This window comes from Crocuta crocuta, unplaced genomic scaffold (genome assembly GCF_008692635.1).
Source record: "Crocuta crocuta isolate KB4526 unplaced genomic scaffold, BGI_CrCroc_1.0 scaffold56, whole genome shotgun sequence".
In the NCBI taxonomy this organism is placed as follows: domain Eukaryota; kingdom Metazoa; phylum Chordata; class Mammalia; order Carnivora; family Hyaenidae; genus Crocuta; species Crocuta crocuta.
In genome coordinates this window covers 2597771-2618737 of record NW_027531334.1, presented here as the reverse complement: position 1 = coordinate 2618737, position 20967 = coordinate 2597771, and the positions used below count along the sequence as shown (strand labels likewise).

General features: G+C 38.7%; 1 protein-coding gene across 1 annotated transcript in view; it reads right to left on the bottom strand.

Annotated features, from left to right (window-relative positions):
- The window catches only part of CFAP44 (cilia and flagella associated protein 44), a 123079-nt gene extending 102403 nt beyond the window's left edge, over nucleotides 1-20676 (bottom strand). Inside the window, exons 1-6 of the mRNA XM_077771886.1 lie at nucleotides 20574-20676; nucleotides 19124-19228; nucleotides 14388-14543; nucleotides 13430-13589; nucleotides 9790-9952; nucleotides 6527-6629 (exon numbers count right to left, since the gene is read on the bottom strand). Coding sequence (XP_077628012.1) covers nucleotides 6527-6629; nucleotides 9790-9952; nucleotides 13430-13589; nucleotides 14388-14543; nucleotides 19124-19223 — 682 coding nt within the window. The 5' untranslated portion in view covers nucleotides 19224-19228; nucleotides 20574-20676. The remainder of the gene's footprint in view (nucleotides 1-6526; nucleotides 6630-9789; nucleotides 9953-13429; nucleotides 13590-14387; nucleotides 14544-19123; nucleotides 19229-20573) is intronic.
- Between the last annotated feature and the right edge of the window lie 291 nt (nucleotides 20677-20967).

The window sequence follows — 20967 nt, the reverse complement described above, 5'->3', positions numbered from 1 at the left end:
GACTGGAGAAGTCCAACAGGGGAACCCAAACATTTGGAACTTACTGTAGCAGGGACTCACAGCAGAAGGAGCCAAAACAGGGGCGCCTGGGTGGCTTAGTCGGTTAAGCGTCCGACTTTCGCTTAGGTCATGATCTCGCGGTTGGTGGGTTCGAGCCCCGCGTCGGGCTCTGTGCTGACTGCCAGCTCAGAGCCTGGAGCCTGTTTCAGTCTGTGACTCCCTCTCTCTCTGACCCTCCCCTGCTCACGCTGTCTCTCTCTCTCTCTCTTAGAAATAAATTAAAAAAAAAAAAAAAAAGAAGGAGCCAAAACAGCCGACGGAACCAGTGCCAGCGTGGTAAAACCTGAACTATCACTGATGAATTGCTGGAGGCTCGGTGTGGACAAGTCTGCGAGTTAAAACCCCAGGGGGACCCAGTCATAAGGTGGCCCCAAAAATATTGTGAGATTTATCTCCAGGAGCTTGACGAGGTTCCCACGGTAAACACCTAGAAAAACCCCTCAAGCTTTCAGCAGGGAGAGGGGAAGAGGAACCATTTTCAAATACATCAGAACAGGGGCACCTGGGTGGCTCAGTAGGTTAAGCAACTGACTTCAGCTCAGGTCATGATCCCGTGGTTCATGGGTTGCAGCCCCATGTCGAGCTCTGTGCTGACAGCTCGGACCTTGGAGCCTGCTTCGGATTCTCTGTTTCCTCTCTCACTGCCCCTTTGCAACCCTGCCCCTCTCAAATAAATAAACATTAAAAAAATTTTTTTGAAACACAGCAGGACACTCTGCTCCTCTTAATAAGGCCTGTCCTCAGGAGAAACTAATTAATGAGAACCAAATCAACCTAACTAACCTGGAGAAGGATATACTCAACTCTAACCCCCTCTAGCTATCCTGTCCCACCTGAGGAGGGAAAACTACTGAGAAACATTTATGAAGCTCAGTCCAGAGAGAGGCTCCCTAAAAATTTAAGACCTAATCATGGAACTATAGAACACTTCCCCTCCCTCCACACGTTACCACCATGTTACAAGAGGTCTATTTACAGCAATTATTTTTACTCAGTGCACCGTGTCTGGCTAACAAGAAAAAATTACAAAGCATACCAAAAGGAAAAAAATACAATATGAAAAGACAGAGCATGCATTAGAACCAGACATGGCACAGATACTAGAGTTATCAGATTGGGGATTTAAGACAACTATGATTGGAGTGCCTGGGTGGTTCAGTCAGTTAAGTGTCCAACTTTACCTAAGGTTATGATCTCATGGTTCATGAGTTTGAGCCCCACAGCAGGCTGTCTGCTGTCAGCACAGAGCCCGCTTCAGATCCTCTGTCTCCCTCTCTGCCTCTTGTTCTTTCTCTCTCTCTCAAAAATAAATAAATATTAAATAAATAAATGAAACCCTATGATTAATATGCTAAGGGAATAAAGTAGACAATATTCAAGAACAAATGCTGAATAGCCAAAGCAATCTTGAAAAAGAAAACCAAAGCAGGAGGCATCACAATCCCAGACTTCAGGATATATTACAAAGCTGTAATCATCAAGACAACATGGTATGGGCACAAGAACAGACACTCAGATCAATGGAACAGAATAGAAAACCCAGAAATCGACCCACAAACATATGGCCAACTCATTTTTGACAAAGCAGGAAAGAATATTCAATGGAATAAAGACAGTCTTTTCAGCAAGTGGTGCTGGGAAAATTGGACAGCAACATGCAGAAAAATGAACCTGGACCACTTTCTTACGCCTTACATAAAAATTAACTCAAAATGGATAAAAGATCTAATGTAAGACAAGAAGCCATCAGAATCCTCATAGAGAAAGTAGGTAGAAACCTCTTTGACCTTGGCTGGCCGCAGCAACTCAACACGTCTCTGGACGCAACGGAAACAAAAGCAAAAATGAACTACTGGGACCTCATCAAGATAAAAAGTTTCTGCACAGCAAAGGAAACAATCAGTAAAACTAAAGGAAACCTCCAGAATGATAGAAGATATTTGAAAATGACATGGGAGAAGATATTTGCAAACAACATATCAGATAAAGGGTTAGTATCCAAAATCTATAAAGAACTTATCAAACTCAGCACCCAAAAAAACAAAATAATCCAGTAAAGAAATGGGCTAAAGACATGAACAGACATTTCGCCAAAGAGGACATCCAGATGGCCAACAGACAAATGAAACGATGCTCGATGTCACTCATCATCAGGGAAATACAAATCAAAACCACAATGAGATACTACCTCACACCCATCAGAATGTCTAACATTAACAACTCAGGCAACAACAGATGCTGATGAGGATGCAGAGAAAGAGGATCTCTTTTGCGCTGCTGGTGGGAATGCAAACTGGTGCAGCCACTCTGGAAAACAGTATGGAGGTTCCTCAAAAAACTAAAAATAGAACTACCCTGTGACCCAGCAATTGCATTATTAGGCATTTATCCAAGGAATACAGGTATGCTGCTTTGAAGGGACACATGCATCCCAATGTTTATAGCAGCACTATCAACAATAGCCAAAGTATGGAAAGAGCCTAAATGTCCATCGGTGGATGAATGGATAAAGAAGATGTGGTATATATATATATACCACATATATATATGTGGTATATATATATATGGAATATTACTCAGCAGTCAAAAAGAATGAAATCTTGCCATTTGCAACTACGTGGTTGGAACTAGAGGCTATTATGCTAAGTGAAACTAGTCAGTCAGAGAAGGACAAATATCATATGACTTCACTCATGAAGACTTTAAGATACAAAACAGATGAACACAAGGGAAGGGAAGCAAAAATGATATAAAAACAGGGAGTGGGGACAAAAACATAAAAGACTTTTAAATATGGAGAACAGAGAGTTACTCGAGGGGTTGTGGGAGGGACGATGGGCTAAATGGGTAAGGGGCATTAAGGAATCTACTCCTGAAATCATTGTTGCACTCTATGCTAACTAACTTGGATGTAAATTTGATAGATAGATGATAGATGATAGATAGATAGATAGATAAAAGAACAAATGGACAATGTAAGCAGAGAAATGGAAATCCTAAGACAGAACCAAAAGGAAATGCTAGAGATATAAAACATTACAACAGAAATGAAAAATGTCTTTGATGGGCTCATTAGTAAACTGGACACAGCTGAGGAAATCTCTGAGCCAGAGAATATATCAATAGAATCTTTAAAACTGAAGAGCAAAGAGAACAAAAACTGATAAAAACAGAACAGATATCTAAGAACTATGGAACAACTGATAATGGGAGTATCCAAAGGAGAAAAAAAAGAGAAAGTAAGAGAAGAAATACATGAAACAATAATGACTGAGAATTTCCCCCAAATTACTATCAGACACCAAGCCACAGACCCAGGAAGCTCAGAGAATACTAACTAGAATAAATGCCCATAAAACTATAGAAGAATGAAGATAAAGGAAGAAGTCCTGAAAAAAGCCAGAGGGGAAAAACATCTTACCTAGAGAATGAAAAACGATATCCAACTTCTCCTCAGAAATCACAAAAGCAAGAAGAATGAACTGAGATATTTAAAGTGTGGAAGGGAAAAACCCACCAACCTTGAATTCTGTACCCCATGAAAGTATCCCTTCAGAGGTGACAGATAAAGACTTTCTCAGACACACATTGAGGGAATTTGTTGCCAGGAGACCTACTTTGCAGGAAAAGTTAAAAGAAGTTCTCTAAACAGAAGGAAAATAATATAAGTCAGAAACACACATCTGCATAAAGAGATGAAGAGCATTGAAGGAGGAGTAAGTGAATGTAAAATAAAAAACTTTTCTTTTTCTTATTCCTGTTTATTTTTCTTATTCTTTTTTAAAAAATATTTATAGTTTACTTATTTTTGAAACAGAGAGAGACAGAGCATGAATTGTGGAGGGGAAGAGAGAGAGAGAGACAGACAGACAGAATCCAAAGCAGGCTCCAGGGTCTGAGCTGTCAGCACAGGACGCAACGTGGGGCTCAAACCCACAAACCGCAAGATCAACTGACCGACTGAGCCACCCAGGCACCCATATTTTTCTTATTCTTAATTAATGTAACAAATAAGACTTTGCCCAAGAAAAGAAAACTACTCAACAGTATCTTTCATGAACATGGATGTAAAAACAACGTCAACAAAATATTAGCAAATTGAATCTGATAAGGTGCAGAAACAATTGTATTATTAGTTTGCAGATATGAACAAACTGATTTTAAAGTTCATACAGATAGGCAAAAGACCCACACTAGTCAACATAATACTGAGTGAAAAGGACAAAGTTGAACTGATAATACCTGACTTCAAAATATACCATAAAGCTACAGTAATCAAGATTGTGTGACATTGGGAAAAGAATAAATGGACAAATGGAACAGGACAGAAAGCCCAAAAACAGACCCAGAGACATATAGTCAACTGATCTTTGACAAAGGCCTGAAGGCCATATAGCAGAGCAAAGACAGTCTCTTCAACAAATGTGCTGGACCACCCAGACATCCATAAGTTAGTTACATCCATAGGCAAAAGTAAACAAACAAGCAAACAAATAAATTAATGAAAACACAGGCTTTACGTCTTTCACAAAAATTAACTCAAAATGGATCACAGACCTGAATATAAAATGCAAAAATGTAAAATTCCTAGAAGTTAATTAAGGGAAAACCTAGATGACCTTGGGTATGGTGATGCCCTTTTAGATCCACACGAAAGACATGATCCATAAAATAAATCAGTAATAACTAAACTTCATTAAAATGAAAAACTGCTCTGAGAAGGGTAAGGTCAAGAAAATGATACGACAAGTCACAGGTGGGAGAATATATTTGCAAAAGGCATATGTGATAAAGGACTGTTACCCAAAATATTCAAAGAACTCTTAAAACTCAACGATAAAACATGAACAACTCAATTACAAGGTGGGCCAAAGGCCTTAGCAGACAGCCTCACCAAAAATATGCAGACCACACAGAAACATATGAAAAGATGCTCCACATCCTATGTCATCAGGGAAACACAAATTTGAAAAATGAGATACCACCACAAACCTAGTTAGAATGGCCACCATCCAAATCACTGACGACACCAAATGCTGATGAGGATGTGAAGCAACTGAAACTCTCATACATTGCTGGTAGAATGCAAAATTGCACAGCCACTTTGGAAGATGGCTTGGCAGTTTCTTACAAAACTAAACATACTCTTACCATAGGATCTAGTAATTATGCTCTTTGGTATCTATCCAAAGTAGTTGAAAACTTATGTCCACACAACAACCTCACTCAAATGTTTATTGCAGCTTTATTCAGAACTGCCAAAATTTGGAAACAACTAAGTTGCCCCTCAATACACAAATGGATAAATACACCGTGGTACACCCAGAAAATGGAATATTATTCAGCACGAAAAAGAAGTGGGCTACCAAGCCATGAGAAGTCAGGGAGGAATCTTAAGTGCATATTAGTAAGTGAAAGAAGTCAACCTGAGAAGCCTACATACTGTATGATTCCCCCTCTACGACATTCTGGAAAAGGCAAAGCTGTGGATACAATCAAAAGATCCATGGTGGTCAAGGCGGGGGCAGTTATGAATACTCAGGGCACAGAGGAATTTTAGAACAGTGAAAATACACTGTATGATATACTGATGGCTACACATCATTATACATTTGTCTGAACCCATAGACTACAACACCAAGAGTAAACCCCAAGAGGACACTGTGGACTTTGGTTGATTATGATGCACTAATGTAGACTCATCTTCAGCAAATGATATACCTGGTGAGTGATGTTGAAAACGGGGAAAGTTGGGGCACCTGGGTGGCTTAGTCGGTTAAGCGACCGACTTTCGCTTAGGTTATGATCTCGCGGTTCGTGGGTTCGAGCCCCGCGTCAGGCTATGTGCTGACTGCCAGCTCAGAGCCTGGAGCCTGTTTCATTCTGTGAGTCCCTCTCTCTCTGACCCTCCCCTGCTCACGCTGTCTGTCTGTCTGTCTGTCTCTCTCTCTCCTAAAGATAAATAAAACATTAAAAAAAAAAAAAAAGAAAGAAAACGGGGAAAGCTATGCACGTGTGGGGGAGGAGGGATATGGGAGCTCTCTGAACCTTCCTCTTAATTTCATTGTAAATCTGAAACTGCTCCAAAAAAGTCCTTTTTTAAAAAACTAATGACTAAAATTAATTACATAGAAAACAAAAATTATAAGAAAATAGTGGCAATTAGTTTTGTGTGGTTATCTCAATCTGGATGGGCCTCAATCAGTTGAAAGTCCTGAAAAGCAAAACTGAGGTTTCCCTGAGAAAGACAAAATTCTACCTGAACATGAAGCATCAACCCCTGCCCAAGAATGTCCAGACTGCCGGCCTGCCCTGCAAACCTCAGACCCACCAGCTCCCACAAGCACATGAGGCAAGTCCTTCAAACAAATCTCTCTTCTGCCTCTTCCTAGTTGTGCTTCACTGGAAGACCCTGAACATTGTTAACCTTGACCATGGACTATTTCAAAGGTAGTAGTGGGCTCACCTTGAAGGATTCTGTAGGGCCTCAAAGAAGGATATTCATAGATGATTATCTTTGGGAAAACTCCTTTTTCAGCGACTGTGAAATAAGTTTTATCAGGATGAACCTATACAAAGTAAAATCTCAGTTAAAAAGTAAAAGGAAGATTTTCTTATAAATAGTCCTATTAATGCAGCATATGTGAGGTTATCATTTATTAGGATCCACTCTGACAGAAAACTAAAAAAAAAAAATGGGCATCTGATACATACCTGGTAATGGATGTGATTTAAACTGAAGCCTATGGGAATATTCATTTTAAGTTGTTATATTCTTTTTACTGTTGTTAATAGAGTCATCTCTATGTCTACAATTATTTTAATTGCCATCAGCAGGGCCACAACAGTGGTTCTCAATCAGTTGAGAGCATCAGAACTACAGGGAGGGCTTGTGAAGACACCGAGGATAAGCCTTCCTAACGGAGTTCCTGACTGTCCTTGAGGGCCTGGCCCCCAAAATTTGCATTTACGTCTCTAGCAAGTTCCAGTTGATGCTGATGCTGCCCGTTTAGGGATCACTCTTTGAGAACAACCAAGCTAGATGAGTTGTTAACCCTGCATCAATAAAATCAACCCAAACAGAAAAACGCATGTTTCCAGAGTAGGTTACACCTCGATTTAAAAAATTTCACCTTGGACAAATTTACCACAAATGGATATAAACTTACTAGAAGTGAGAAAGATACAATATTTCCAAGCCAGATGCAGAGGAAAAAACAGTAAATATTTGTGAATAAGTGATTTGTTTAGCATTTCAAATGACAGCGTATGAATTGTATAGAACTGTATGTTTATTCCTGTTATTTTTGTTCATTGGTAAGCCAATACGCAGGAAGAGTAAATGGATAGCCTAAAAATAAAAATAGGCTGTTATGAAAACAAACGATATACGACACATATTGTGCTTTATAAAATTCTATTTTCAGGGGTGCCAGGTGGCTCAGTCGGTTAAGCATCCAACTCTTAGTTTAGATTCAGGTCATAATTTCTTTTTTCTTTTTTCTTTTTCAGTGTTTTTATTTACTTCTGAGAAAGACAGTGTGAGCAGGGGAGGGTCAGAGAGAAAGGGAGACACAGAATCTGAAGCAGGCTCCAGGCTCTGAGCTGTCAGCACAGAGCCTGATGCGGGGCTTGAACCCCACGAACCATGAGATCATGACTTAAGCTGAAGTTGGACGCTTAAACAACTGAGCCATCCAGGCATCCCAGCTCAGGTAGTAATTTCATGGTTTGTGAGTTCAAACCCTGCATCAGGCTCTGTTCTGACACTGTGGAGCCTGCTGGGGATTCTCTGTCTGCCTGTCTCTGCCTCTCCCCTACTCACGTGCTCTGTCTCTCTCAAAATAAATAAATATATTTTAAAAGAATCCTATTTTCAGTTACCATATTGCAACTCCTGATTTTATACCTGTGGACCAGGAGCTTTCCTTAGAGGATATAGACTGCACTGTAAATTCTGGTACCCAAGATAACATTGTAGCTCTTCTTCTCCCCACATATGGGGTCAAAAGACCTATAATAAGCTGTCTTCCTACGGACAAGTGGTATTTTATTCTTCCATTCAAGTAAACACTCATCACTTCAGCTTGAAACAAGGCTTGGGTTTATAGGATGGACATTTAGCAAGAGAATAACGCTGAAAATGTGTTTATTAGATGCCAGACACTACTTAAGTTTTATATGAATTAATCCCCTTAAAATTTTATTTTATTTTTTTATATTTTCTTTCTTTTTTTTTTTTTACAAATAGTTTATTGTCAAGTTGGTTTCCATATAACACCCAGTGCTCATCCCCACAATCCCCTTAAAATTTACATCAACCTTGTGAGTTCAGATACCATTATCATTCCCATCTTATCAATGCGAAATAGGCACAGAGAGGCTAAGTAACTGAAGTCATACAGCTGGCAAATGTGAGAGGTAGGATTCAAGCCAGGTGTTGGAGCCAAGAAGAAAGTAGAACTAAAAAACAGTAGCTACTGGGGTGCCTGGGTGGCTCAGTTGGTTAAGATTCCAACTCTTGATTTCAGCTCAGGTCATGATCTCACAGTTCAGGAGTTCAAGCCTCATTTCAGACTACACGGATAGTAGAGAGCCTGCTTGGGATGCTCTGTCTCCGTTTCGCCTCCTCCCCCCACCTCTCAAAAATAAGTATTTAAAAACAAATCTTTTTAAAAAATTAAAAACAGTAGCTTACAAGAACTTAGGGGGAAATGGGTTGAGCTATATATCTTTCTAGATGCCTATTTGTGGGAGAATATTGTATAGGATATGTGGTTGCAGAAATCTCAAAATTATTGAATGTACAATCTATACTTGATTTCTTGATGTTCAATTATTTACTTATACCTTATCTGGCATTTATCTCTATTTATGATTTGAATTATCATTCGTGCTATTCATTTGAGTATTTTTGCAGAATAGCATTCAATATGAAAAAACTGCACGACTGTGGGAAGCCACTTAACCTCTATTAGCCCCAGTTTCTATATCTGCAAAATAAGTATTGATAAAATGATAGTGTTAACATAATAGGTGATACCACACAGAGATAATGCCAGTGAACGAAGTCCTTGCAATTGTTGAATTGAAAATGCCTTAGAATTGTAGGGGCGCATGTACCCTAATGTTCATAGCAGCACCCTCAACAATAGCCAAAACATGGAAAGAGCCTAAGTGTCCATCAACGGATGAATGGATCAAGAAGATGTGGTTTATCTATACCATGGAATACTACATGGCAATGAGAAACAATGACATCTGGCCATGTGTAGCAACATGGATGGACCCTGAGGGTGTTATGCTGAGCGAAATAAGTCAGGCAGAGAAGGACAAATATCATATGTTTGCACGTATAGGAGGATTAGGAGGAACTTAACTGAGGAACAAGGGGGAGAAGAAGGGGGGAAATGGTGGGGGAAAGGGAGAGAGGCAAACCATGAGAGACTCTTGAATGCTGAGAACAAACTGAGGACTGATGGGTGTGGGGGGGAGGGGGGATGGGCATGGAGGAGGGCACTTGTGGGGATGAGCACTGGGTGTTATGTGGAAACCAACTTGACAATAAACTATTAAAGAAAAGAAAAAGAAAAAAAAGAAAATGCCTTAGAATTGCATCTCCTGCAATCCTGTAATCTGCCCACAGTACTGACACCTAACAGCCTGGCTGGGCCACAGAAGAAACAAACAAAAGATGGATTTTTTTCCCCAATGTCACTAACAGCATACCCCAATAACACCAATTCCTCTACCACTACTGCTTCGCAGGTAGATCTGTTCCTTGGTTTTCAAATTCAAAAGGATCAGCTGGCACCCGGCTATGTACATCATGGTACTGCTGTCCAGAAGTTTTAGGTTGGCCCGCTTTCCACAGTCATAACCAAAGGAATGACTGAGGAGAAACTGTTAAGGAAAAGAAGTGACACGAAGTAACCATCCTAGAGACGGGAAAAGTAATGAAATAAATATAGTTTTTACAATCTGGGCCCTTAGATAAAGGCTCAGTGTTGAAGTAGTTGCATTTTACATTGAAATTCTGAATTTTTATTTATCCAATGCAACTTTGTTTTCAAATTAGGGGAAAACCCTCATACTGTGATTTAGCCAATATTTTAATTTTCCTGGGGAAGTCCTGAAAGCAGATTAATTTTATAAAAGCAAAAGTATCAACTAGGCCTCTTGATGTTGAAAGACAAGCTGTTTAAAACTCTGATTTGTTGGTGAGGTTCTGACATACCGGTGACAGTGTGACTACTATAATAAATCTACAAAAATATAATTGAAATGTAATTCATATGAGGAAATTATGAAATAGACTAAATAATATATGGTATACAAGTATATATAATAAATATGCTAACATTTCCTTTCTGAGTCCATTAATATGCATAGGTGTATAGATGAGCATGTGTGTGTGTATGTGCGTATATTAATACTACACAATAAACCTGAACTCATTCAAAATAAATGTTAAAATAATCTAAGCTTTAACAAAACATCTTTTAAATGTACATTGTTACTACATTCAAGTTCAAATCAATATAACCTAAGATATAAATGTAATAAGTAAGTTAAATGAGATTAAGCTAACAAAACATTATAGTTTGCAAAAGAAACATATTACATAGTATACCTTAAGTAGATGGATTCTTATTTTCTAAGAATTTGCTGTTGAATATAAAGGATCATTGGAGAAATCTTTATTTCTTGAGCCCTTGTATAAAAAATAAATTCTGATTTTACAGGATTATTTTTGTAAGTGAATATTTTTAGATAAAGAAACTATGTAGAATTATTAACAAGAATATGTGGAATGTAAAAAAAAAGAAAATTTTAATTAATGCAATTTGAATTGTGAAGTATATACAAACTATAATCAACTATACATAACCATACCTATCTCATTGCCTAAGAGTTAAATTGAAAAAGAGAGAAAATATTTCAGGGCTTTTTATCTGTTCAAGAAAAAGGAATTTTACCAACTCACTAAAGACACAAATACCTAAAATTGAATCTTATATAGAAATGCAGGGGCTTCTGGGTGGCTCAGTCGTTTAAACCACTGACTCACGGCTTCAGTGCAGGTCATGATCTCACAGTTTCATGGGTTCAAGCTCCATGTTGGGCTGAGCCCCACGCTGGGCTCTGTGCTGGCAGTGCAGAGCCTGCCTGGGATTCTCTCTCCCTCTCCCCCTCTTTCTGCTCCTCCCCTGCTCATGATGTCTCTGTCTCTCTCAAAATAAATAACCAAACTTAAACAATTAAAAAATAAAAAGAAATGCAAATGAACACGTGAGATAAAGATCTCCATGAAGCTATTTCGACTTCATGGATACCGTCTAACACCTCCTTACAAATAAAGAGTGGGATGCACAGGTTCCTTATCTCCCGTATGGGCAGGAAGTTTCACCTACCTTCCTTTTCCCTTTCCCCAAGCTGCTGTTCTCACTTTTCCTCCTCTCCTTCCTCTTTTCCCAGGGCCAGTGTAACACCTGGAGGGCTAACAGTGTGTCAATAACTGAGAGTAGAAGTGGGCTACCATCTCTTCACTGTCTTGGGTGACAGTTGGGAATCAGACATGGGATCACTGATCTGATGTCATCATCTCTAATTTCCGGGTAGGGTAGGACTCCCTTTACTTGCTGCTGCTCTGATTGAAGTCCCGTTCAAATGCAGAATGGGTGAGATCCCTCTCCAAATCACAACCTGCTTCTTCTCACAGCTCATCTCTACTTCCTAGAATGCCTAGTGCAGTGTCTTGAGCCTATGAGGCATTCAACAAATATTTCTCAGATGCATTAATTAAGTAATGTATAACTAGAGTCTGATCCTTCCCCTTTAACCCCAGACGACAGCAGTTCCCCTGACCAAAGCTTCAAAGATGTTAAATTCTATTCTGCTATACCTTCAATTCCTTTCTGCTTTATCCCATCCTGTCTTCTGGCTTGCATTTTCTTAACTTCCTATCTGAGGGCCAGGGCCTTTGCTGTTTGTTCATGAACATCTAGGACCCTCACTTTAAAATAGCGCTTAAATGTGTCTTGTATAAATTATGCTATGGTTTAGGTGATATTTAATAAATGACACATTTCTTGATTTATAAGACACCGAACTTTAAAACATATCCCTCTAATACAGAGATCCCTGTATCCTGGAGCAGCAAGTCTCCAGTGTTGGAAGCTGGGAGAGGGCAATACAACCAAAAGTACTTGGTAAACTTTTTCAGACTGTATGTGCCCAAGTCCTTCTCCACACAGAAATAATGCCATAGGTCCAGTAAAGTTATCAGAACGTATGTATTTCCAGAAAATCTTCTGGGTGACTCTGAGAAATCACCTCATTTGAAATAAACAGGCTAGAAGGAAGGTAACAGCAGAACTTCTATCAGCAACTTGTCCAAAGACCACATATACAAAAGAAGTCCTCAAGAGAGAAACCTCCAGGTTATAAGACTCAAGGTAAATTAGTTCTAGTTACACCTGAGATTGAAATAGAAGCCATAATAACATGATCTATTTTTATATACAAAGCAAAACTCAGTCAGTAAGTACACCACTGTCCTCTTTAAGCATACTTTCATAAGAGGCCAGTCAGTGGCTCAGGCCATGTGAGCATCTGAGGGTAGGCATACTAAACTGCTAGCCAAGAGCATTAATGGAAATATTTTCCCCGACTATCCACCTTACAAACCTAACATTGTACAGTGACGGCAAACCCTAAATCCCCTTGTTAATCATCCCCACCTTTACAATTCTTCATGGATTCTTATTCTCCAGACCAATTAAAATATGTTATTTTCTGCCCTACTTCCTCAGGGTTATTTTCTCTGCTACTCATCTGATAAATACTGTGTAAGTACTAATGCCTGACAATGGCATCAGTGTTTTAAGAAATCAATGATTTTAACTTGGTAGGCATTGAGAAAGGGATGTGGCCTTCTGATCTCATTTACATCATGTCTCATGAGAGAACAGCCAGAGAAGTATCATTTCTCTTTATGGTTATTTTGCATCAACAAAAAGTTAGTTTAAATTAAGGTCCCGTATTTCTATCTCAACTTTTCTAAGGGCCAAGCTTCTTAGAATTTCCTAAGACAGGGATAGGCAAACTTTTTCTGTAAAGGGCCAGATAGCAAATATTCTAGGCTTTGTGCGCCAGGTGGCGTCTGTTAGAACTACTTAATTCTGCCCTTGTAGTGTGATGGCAGCCACAGATAAAATGTAAAAGAATGGGAATTGCTGTGTCCCAATAAAACTTTATTTAAGAAAACAGACCAGAGGCCAAATTTGGTCCATGGGCTATAGTTTGCCGACCCCTGACCTAAGAAGCTGAAATCCAAAAATTATACACATGTAACTGGAGTGGATACACAAGTGTGAGAAGATCCAGTGGTATGTTCGAATCTGGGGTCACAAACGGCATCGAAATAAGCTCCGCATAATCGTAGAAGAAGCTCTCTGATAGTTTCTTCTTAACTTCCTCCTCTGCCCCTTCTGAGTCTGGAACTGGGGTTTCCATATACCGAGAGTCTAAAAAATGAAAGTATTTTAACTAAAAAGAGCATCTGGTGAGTCCTAAAATTGTATTTCACAAAGACAGGAGGAATATACCTAGCCCGCAATACTCCAGCGGTAACATGGGATGCCACCCACCAGTGAGCATGGGAGGAGGAGCCAACATGCCTCTGTGCTTGGGAGGAAGAGAAATCAACAAAGGGTGAGTGCTGAACTCTGGTCATGGTTTTGCAGACTCAAAGAACAACTCCCAGTCGGTTCCAAAGGGAGAGTTATAATTCACTGATCTGGGGTAGAGCACTCATTACATCATCCTACTCCCGAGAAAACCAAGTATGAGAGTTCTGTATGTGATCCTCAGAAATGTAATCTACACCTCCAGAGCTGCTACCCTATTAGAATATGTTCCATGTGTTTCCTTTTATCACCACAACACACTGGCAAATTTTTATTTCTATGAATTTATAACTTCAATTTGGGCAATTTGTCTTTAAAACGGTGACAATTCATATAGGAGGATTAGGAGGAACTTAACAGAAGACCATGGGGGAGAAGAAGGGGGAAAATAGTGGGGGAGAGGGAGGGAGGCAAACCATGAGAGACTCTTGAATGCTGAGAACAAACTAAGGGCTGATGGTGGTGGGGGGAGGGGAAGGGAGGAGATGGGCACGGAGGAGGACACTTGTGGGGATGAGCAGTGGGTGTTATATGGAAACCAACTTGACAATAAACTATTTTTAAAAAATAAAATAAAATAAAATAAATAAACAAAAAATCGGTGACAATTACTGGTAGGAAACTAATAATACTTACCTCCAACGCTCTCCATATAGTCATCTTGAAATGAACTTGAACTTCCTTCCAAATGTTCCACAGAAGAAAAATCATCCCCTAAACATGATTCTCTCCCTTCGGTAAATGTTTCTTCTGTGTCATCTTCTAAAAATTTGTTATCCTCTTTCGCAGCAGCTATTAAAAGTAATTTGTTTTAATAATTTCTAAATTTTGAATTCAACATTTCCATATTTCCAAAGAAGCTAATATTTTCTGATCACAACAGAAGTAAACTAAAAACAAACTATAATAAGATCTGGAAAACCTACAAATATTTGGAAATCAAACATTTAAAAATAGTGTATGCATCAAGGAGAAATAAACAAAGAAATTTAAAAGTATTTCAAACAAAATGATAATTAAAATATAACATATCAAAATTTGTGGGATGCAGCTAAGGCAATGGTTAGAGGGAAATTTATAGTTTTTGTACATATATAAGAAAAGAAGAAAAGTCAAAACTCAGACCTCAAGAATCTAGAAAAGGCAAACAAGAAAATAGAAAGAAGCAACAGAAATAATAAAAATAAAAGCAAGAATCAATTAAATAAAAGGCAAGCAAACAAGAGAGAAAATTAGCAAAACCAAAATCATTCTTTTGCCAAATGGAGAAACTGCACCTCTTGTTGAGTATGGGAAGAGTCAACTTTAATCTCTCTGCTTAGTGGAAAACCAGGAAATTGGTTCACTCTGCATGAGAATTCCAAAGGGTAAGAAGTTGCTCATATTTTAGCAAGCCTAAGAACAGGGTCAGGTCCCCAGGCAAAAAGGGGGGGAAAAAAAAAAAGCATGGATGGGAGGAGCTAACAGATCTGTGGCCAAACCAGATGAGAGACCTCTTCTCTCGGCACCAAGGAAAAGGGTTTCAGGATACCAGCAAATACTTCACGTTATCATTCCGGATGCTAAGAACCACAATGTATGAACTAATTTATGAGCTGAGCACAGGGTCAGGCTACACTTGACAAGCTATCCCCTAGAAGAATCGGACACAGAAAGGGAGATCCTGAGGCCAGGCTAGGACAAAGAGTCATTATCATTAAATCCATCCATCCGGGAAAATGCTGCAAAGGACTGCACACCAAAAGGTAGATAATCCTGTGTCAGAAATTAGGAAGTGGAGAAAAGTGGAAATGGAAAATCAAGAGAGAAGCAGACTAACATTTTTGAAGAGAGTGATATAACCATGGTTTTTAGAAAGATAATTGTAGTGATGGTATGGAGAGAGACTTAAACAGAGAGGCTTGAGTCCAAGCAAGAGGAGATAAGCACCTCAAATAAAATATGATATGGAGAAATTATGGATTTACCAGATGTGTCTCAGATATACTGAAATAGTTGAATGTCAATTTTGTGAATGAACTGATTTCCCCAGGACCTGGTCTCCTCTAGGTGAATAATCAAAATTATATTTCTGAAACTATATTTAGAATTAGAACTACAAAAGTCAAGACTCCACTATGACACCTAACACCATGATGCCCTGTCAGAAAGAGCAAGCCATCTTTCAGAAATTCCTGGTTGACATACAATGTTACTTTAGTTTCAGGTGTACAACAAAGTGATTCAACAATTTTATCTGTTATGATCATCACAAGTATAGCTACCATCTGTCACCATACAATGCTATTACAATATCGTTGACTATATTCCTTATGCTCTGCCTTTTGTGACTTATTCCTGTGACTTATTCTTTCCATAACTGAAAGCCTGTGTCTCCCACCCTCCTTCACTCATTTTGCCCATTCCCCACCTCTTCCCTTCTGTCAACCATCAATTTGTTCTCAATATTTATAGGTCTTATTCTGCTTTTTATTTATTCATTTACTTTTGGGTTTCATAATGGGCTTTACTGGAAAACAGTGTTAAAATTATTCAAATTTATAAAATTTAAATAAGACATTAACTTATCGCTTGTAGCTAAGGTAACCACATGATCACCTGATTCTTCCTTTTGTTTATTTATTTGCCGTCTTTTTAGATTTCACATATAAATGAAATCATATGATCTTTGTTTTTCTCTAACTTTTTGGCCTTACACCCCTAGATCCATCCATGTCATTGCAAATGGCAATATCTCATCTTTTTGTGACTGAGTAATATTCCAGTGTGTGTGTGTGTGTGTGTGTGTGTGTGTGTGTGTGTGTGTGTCACATCTTTTCTATCTATTCCTCTATCAACGGACACTTGGGCTGCTTCCGTATCTTGGGTATTGTAAATGATGCTGCCATAGGCATGCACAGATCTTTTCAAATTAGTATGTTTGTTTTCTTTGGGTAAATACCCAGTAGTGAAATTATTGGACCATATAGTATTTCAATTTTTAATTTTGGGGGAATCTCCATAGTGTTTTCCACAGTAGCTGTACCAATTTATATTTCTACCAACAGTGCACAAGGGTTCCGTTTTCTCCGCATCCTTGCCAACGCTTGTCGTTTCTTATCTTTTTGATTCTAGCCATTCTCACAGGTGTGAGGAGATATCTCATTGTGCTTTTGATTTGCATTTCCCTGATGATGAGTGATGTTGAACATCTTTTCATATATCTGTTGGCTATCTGTATGTCTTTGGAAAAATACTGAGGTCTTCAGGTTGTTTTGGGTTGTTTTATGTTGAGTTGTTTAAGTTCTTTATGTATTTCAGAAGTTAACCCTTTATTGGATATATCATTTGCAAATATCTTCTCCCGTTCAGTGGGTTGCCTTTTGATTTTCTTGATGGTGTCCTTTGCTGTGCAAAAGCTTTTTATTTTGATATAGTTCCAGTAGTTTGTTGTTGTTTTTGTCTCCCCTGCCTTAGAAGACATATCTAGAATAACGTTGCTATGGCCCATGTCAAAGAAATTAGTGCCTATATTTACTCTGGGAGTTTTATGGTTTCATGTCTCACATATAGGTCTTTAATCCCTTTTGAGTTCATTTTTGTATGTGGTGTAAGAAAGTGGTCTAGTTTCATTCTTTTGCATGCAGCTGTCCAGTTTTCCTGGCACCATTTGTTGAAAAGACTGTTTTCCTTCTTGTCTATTCTTGCTTCACTTATCATAGATTAATTGCCCACACAAGCATGGCTTTATATCCGGTCTCTCTGTTCTGTTCCATTAATCTATGTGTTTATTTTGGTGGCAGTAACATACTGTTTTGATTACTGTAGTATATCTTGAAATCTGGACCTGTGATACCTCCAACTCTCCTCTTTTTCAATATTGGACTGGCTATTCAAGGTCTTTTGTGGTTCCATACACATTTTAATATTTTTTTTGTTCTAGTTCTGTGAAAAATGCTGTTGGTATTCTAATAGCAATTGCATTAAATCTGTAAACTGCTGTGGACAATATGGACATTTGAACAATATTAATTCTTTCAATCCATGAGTCTGGAATATCTTTCCTTTTGTTGGAGTTTTCTTCAATTTCTTTCATCAATGTTTTATAGTTATCAGAGTACAGGTCTTTTACCTTCTTGGTTAAGTTTATTCCTAGGTATTATATTCTTTTTTGTGTAATTATAGATGGAATTGTTTTCTTAATTTCTCTTTCTGCTATTTTGTTACTAGTGTATAGAAACACAACTGATTTCTGGGTATTAATTTTTCATCCTGAAACTTTACTGAATTCATTTTTTACTTCTAAAATGCTTTGGGAAATCTTTAGGGCTTTCTATGTATAGTATCATGTTATCTGCAAATAGTGACCATTTGAGTTCTTCCTTACAAATATGGATGTCTTTCATTTCTTTTTCTGGTATAACTGGTGTGGCTAGGGGTTCCATTACTATGTTGAATAAAACAGGCAAAAGTAGACATCCTCATTCTGTTTCTGATCTTACAGGAAAAGCTCTCAGTTTTTTCACCATTGAATATGATGTTAGCTACGGGTTTTTTCGTATATGGCCTTTATTATGTTGAGGTATGCTCTCTCTAAACCCAGTTTGCTGAGAGATTTTATCATAAAATGATGTTGGATTTTGGCTATCAAATGCTTTTTCTGCATCTATTTAAGGTATTCATATGATTTTTATACTTCATTTTGTTAATATATCACATTAATTGATTTGAAAATACTGAATCATCTCTACATCCTGAGAATAAAACCCACTTGTTCAGGGTGAATGATTCTTTTAATGTATTACTGAATGTGGTTTGCTAAAATTTTGTTGAGGATTTCTGCATCTAGTTTCATCAGGGATATTGGTCTGTAATTTTCTTTTTTTGTAAGGTCTTTGTCTGATTTTGATATCAGGGTATTTCTGTTCTATTTGCAGTGTATGATATTCTTCTACATAATCTATCTAATTTAATCCTCAAACAACTCACAATTATCATCTTAATGGGTAAGAAAATTAAGGCTCAAAGAGGTAAAATAATTTATTCCAGATCAAAGGTCTCTAAGTAGTAGACCCAGGCCACAAACCTAAAGTCCAGCTCTTTCTACTACACTGTATTAGAAAAGTTCAGTGAAGACTTTGTAGGGCTCACAGGAGAGATCAAGGCCAGATTTGCAGAGAGGTCATTATCAACATAGAGATAATAGTAACTTCTATGTGCCAGGAACTGAAGATTAAATGATTAAAACGTTGTCTCTGCCCTTAAAGAGCTTAGAATTTAGCAACAGAATGAAACAAGTAAACTATTTCAGCTATATGGACCTAAATACTCTTTAAAAATGATTTTACCCAAATTTAATAAAAACCTAAGTGTATATTATAATCTTTACTTACATCTTGATGCAGATTTAGAGGAGCTCCGAGACTGCCTTCCATCACTCTTTGATCCATCTGATTTCCCCCTATCAGAATCCTGATCACCTGGTTCCTTCATTTCCTCTGTAAGCACACAAGTGAGACAGAGAAAGGGACACAGCTGTAAAATAAAAGTCATTTGCAGACATTTCTCATCTAACAAATTCCACAAGCACCAAATACCATGTGTGTTGAGAACTATGTTTGCACAGTATCTGAGACGCCTTCACCAGCAGGAGGGAGCGCTGCCAACAGAGACCTGCAGAACGGCAGACTATAGTCAGCTAGGACCTTCTCTAGGCAAACTTTCCGTGGCGCCCTCTGGTTTTCCAGAAGTCCACAGTGAAATGTCATGCCAGTCCATATTTTCTCAGAATATTCCATCATTAAAGGTAAAGGTCTGCCATCATTTTGTCGGCTCACTCCTCCATGTCCTCTTACCATCGTTTAATCCCCCTGGTGTTACTAATTAATTTCAATTAAAAAACATTTGTCCAGAGCACCTGCTATGTATCAAGTCTTAGGGTAGGTACTAAATTATAGTACTGGAGGAGCGCCTGGGTGGCTTAGTCGGTTAAGCGTCCGACTGTCGCTTAGGTCATGATCTCGCGGTTCGTGGGTTCGAGCCCTGCGTCGGGCTCTGTGCTGACTGCCAGCTCGGAGCCTGGAGCCTGTTTCTATCTGTGACTCCCTCTCTCTCTGACCCTCCACTGCTCACGCTGTCTCTCTCTCTCTCTCTCCTACAAATAAATAAAACATTAAAAAAAATTTAAATTACAGTACTGGACTAGAGATGTGATTCCTAACTTTGTGGAGCTGCTCGTTTATTTAGAAAGAAAGATATTAACTGAGCAATTAAAATACAATAAGTGCCACAAAAAGGGAAGAATAGGGTCCTGTGGGCATGTCTAGCAAGGTGATTAAATGGTGTCCTGGCCAGGCATAGATTGGAAAGAGTGTATGAGGCAGGGGGAGGTTCAGACAGAGGGTTGTGTCTGCGAAGGGCCGAGCGCAAGGTGCTGTAGACTGGGAGAGTGAAATGGATGGTGAGGAGGATGCTGGTAGCGGATTGTAGAACTGTCTCTAAGCATTTGATAAGGAGTTTGGAACTTATTTCTATAGCCACTGAAAGCCACTGAGAGGTTTTAAGGAGGGGTGTGACACAGCAGGCCTTCCCTGTCCTCTCTCTGCTGCAGTTCCTTACGTCTTTGAAAGCAACTGCTATATCTTCCTTCTAAGGTCTTCGCTTCTCCACACTAAACATCACATATGTCCGCAACATTCTCCTGTGGCACGGCTGGCAAAGCTCTATTTGAATCAGACATGTGGTTCAATTCAGGGTTGAATCTCAGTTTTGCCACATGACTAGCTAGTTAACATATACGCTGACTCCTCAGTTGTAAATGGGAATGAAGAAAATACAACTTACAAGGCTTCTATGAGAATGAACTGAACTAGTGCATATTTATCCCATCCTGGTCTCAGAAGAAAGGCTAGGATGCCCAGAGTAAGTAGGATACACACGACATGGTCAGCTGAGAGTGTAGTATGAACCCTGCCTCCCTTCCTTTGGACCTTGGGGGTCATTCCATCTGTTTTCCGGCAGTGACATCATAATGATGCCCTGTCTTGATTTGGGGGACATTAGTGCAGGGTCCAGAGATTTTTCTTACAAGCTATTATCAAGAAAGATAGATCTTAAAATGTCACTTATGTTATTAAATTTTGTGTTTAGTACTCTGGAGCCATTTTTCTGGGTTAGCAATATGATGTTTTACTTTTCAAAAAGGGTGTGTGTGTGTGTTCCTTTCCTTTTTTCTTTT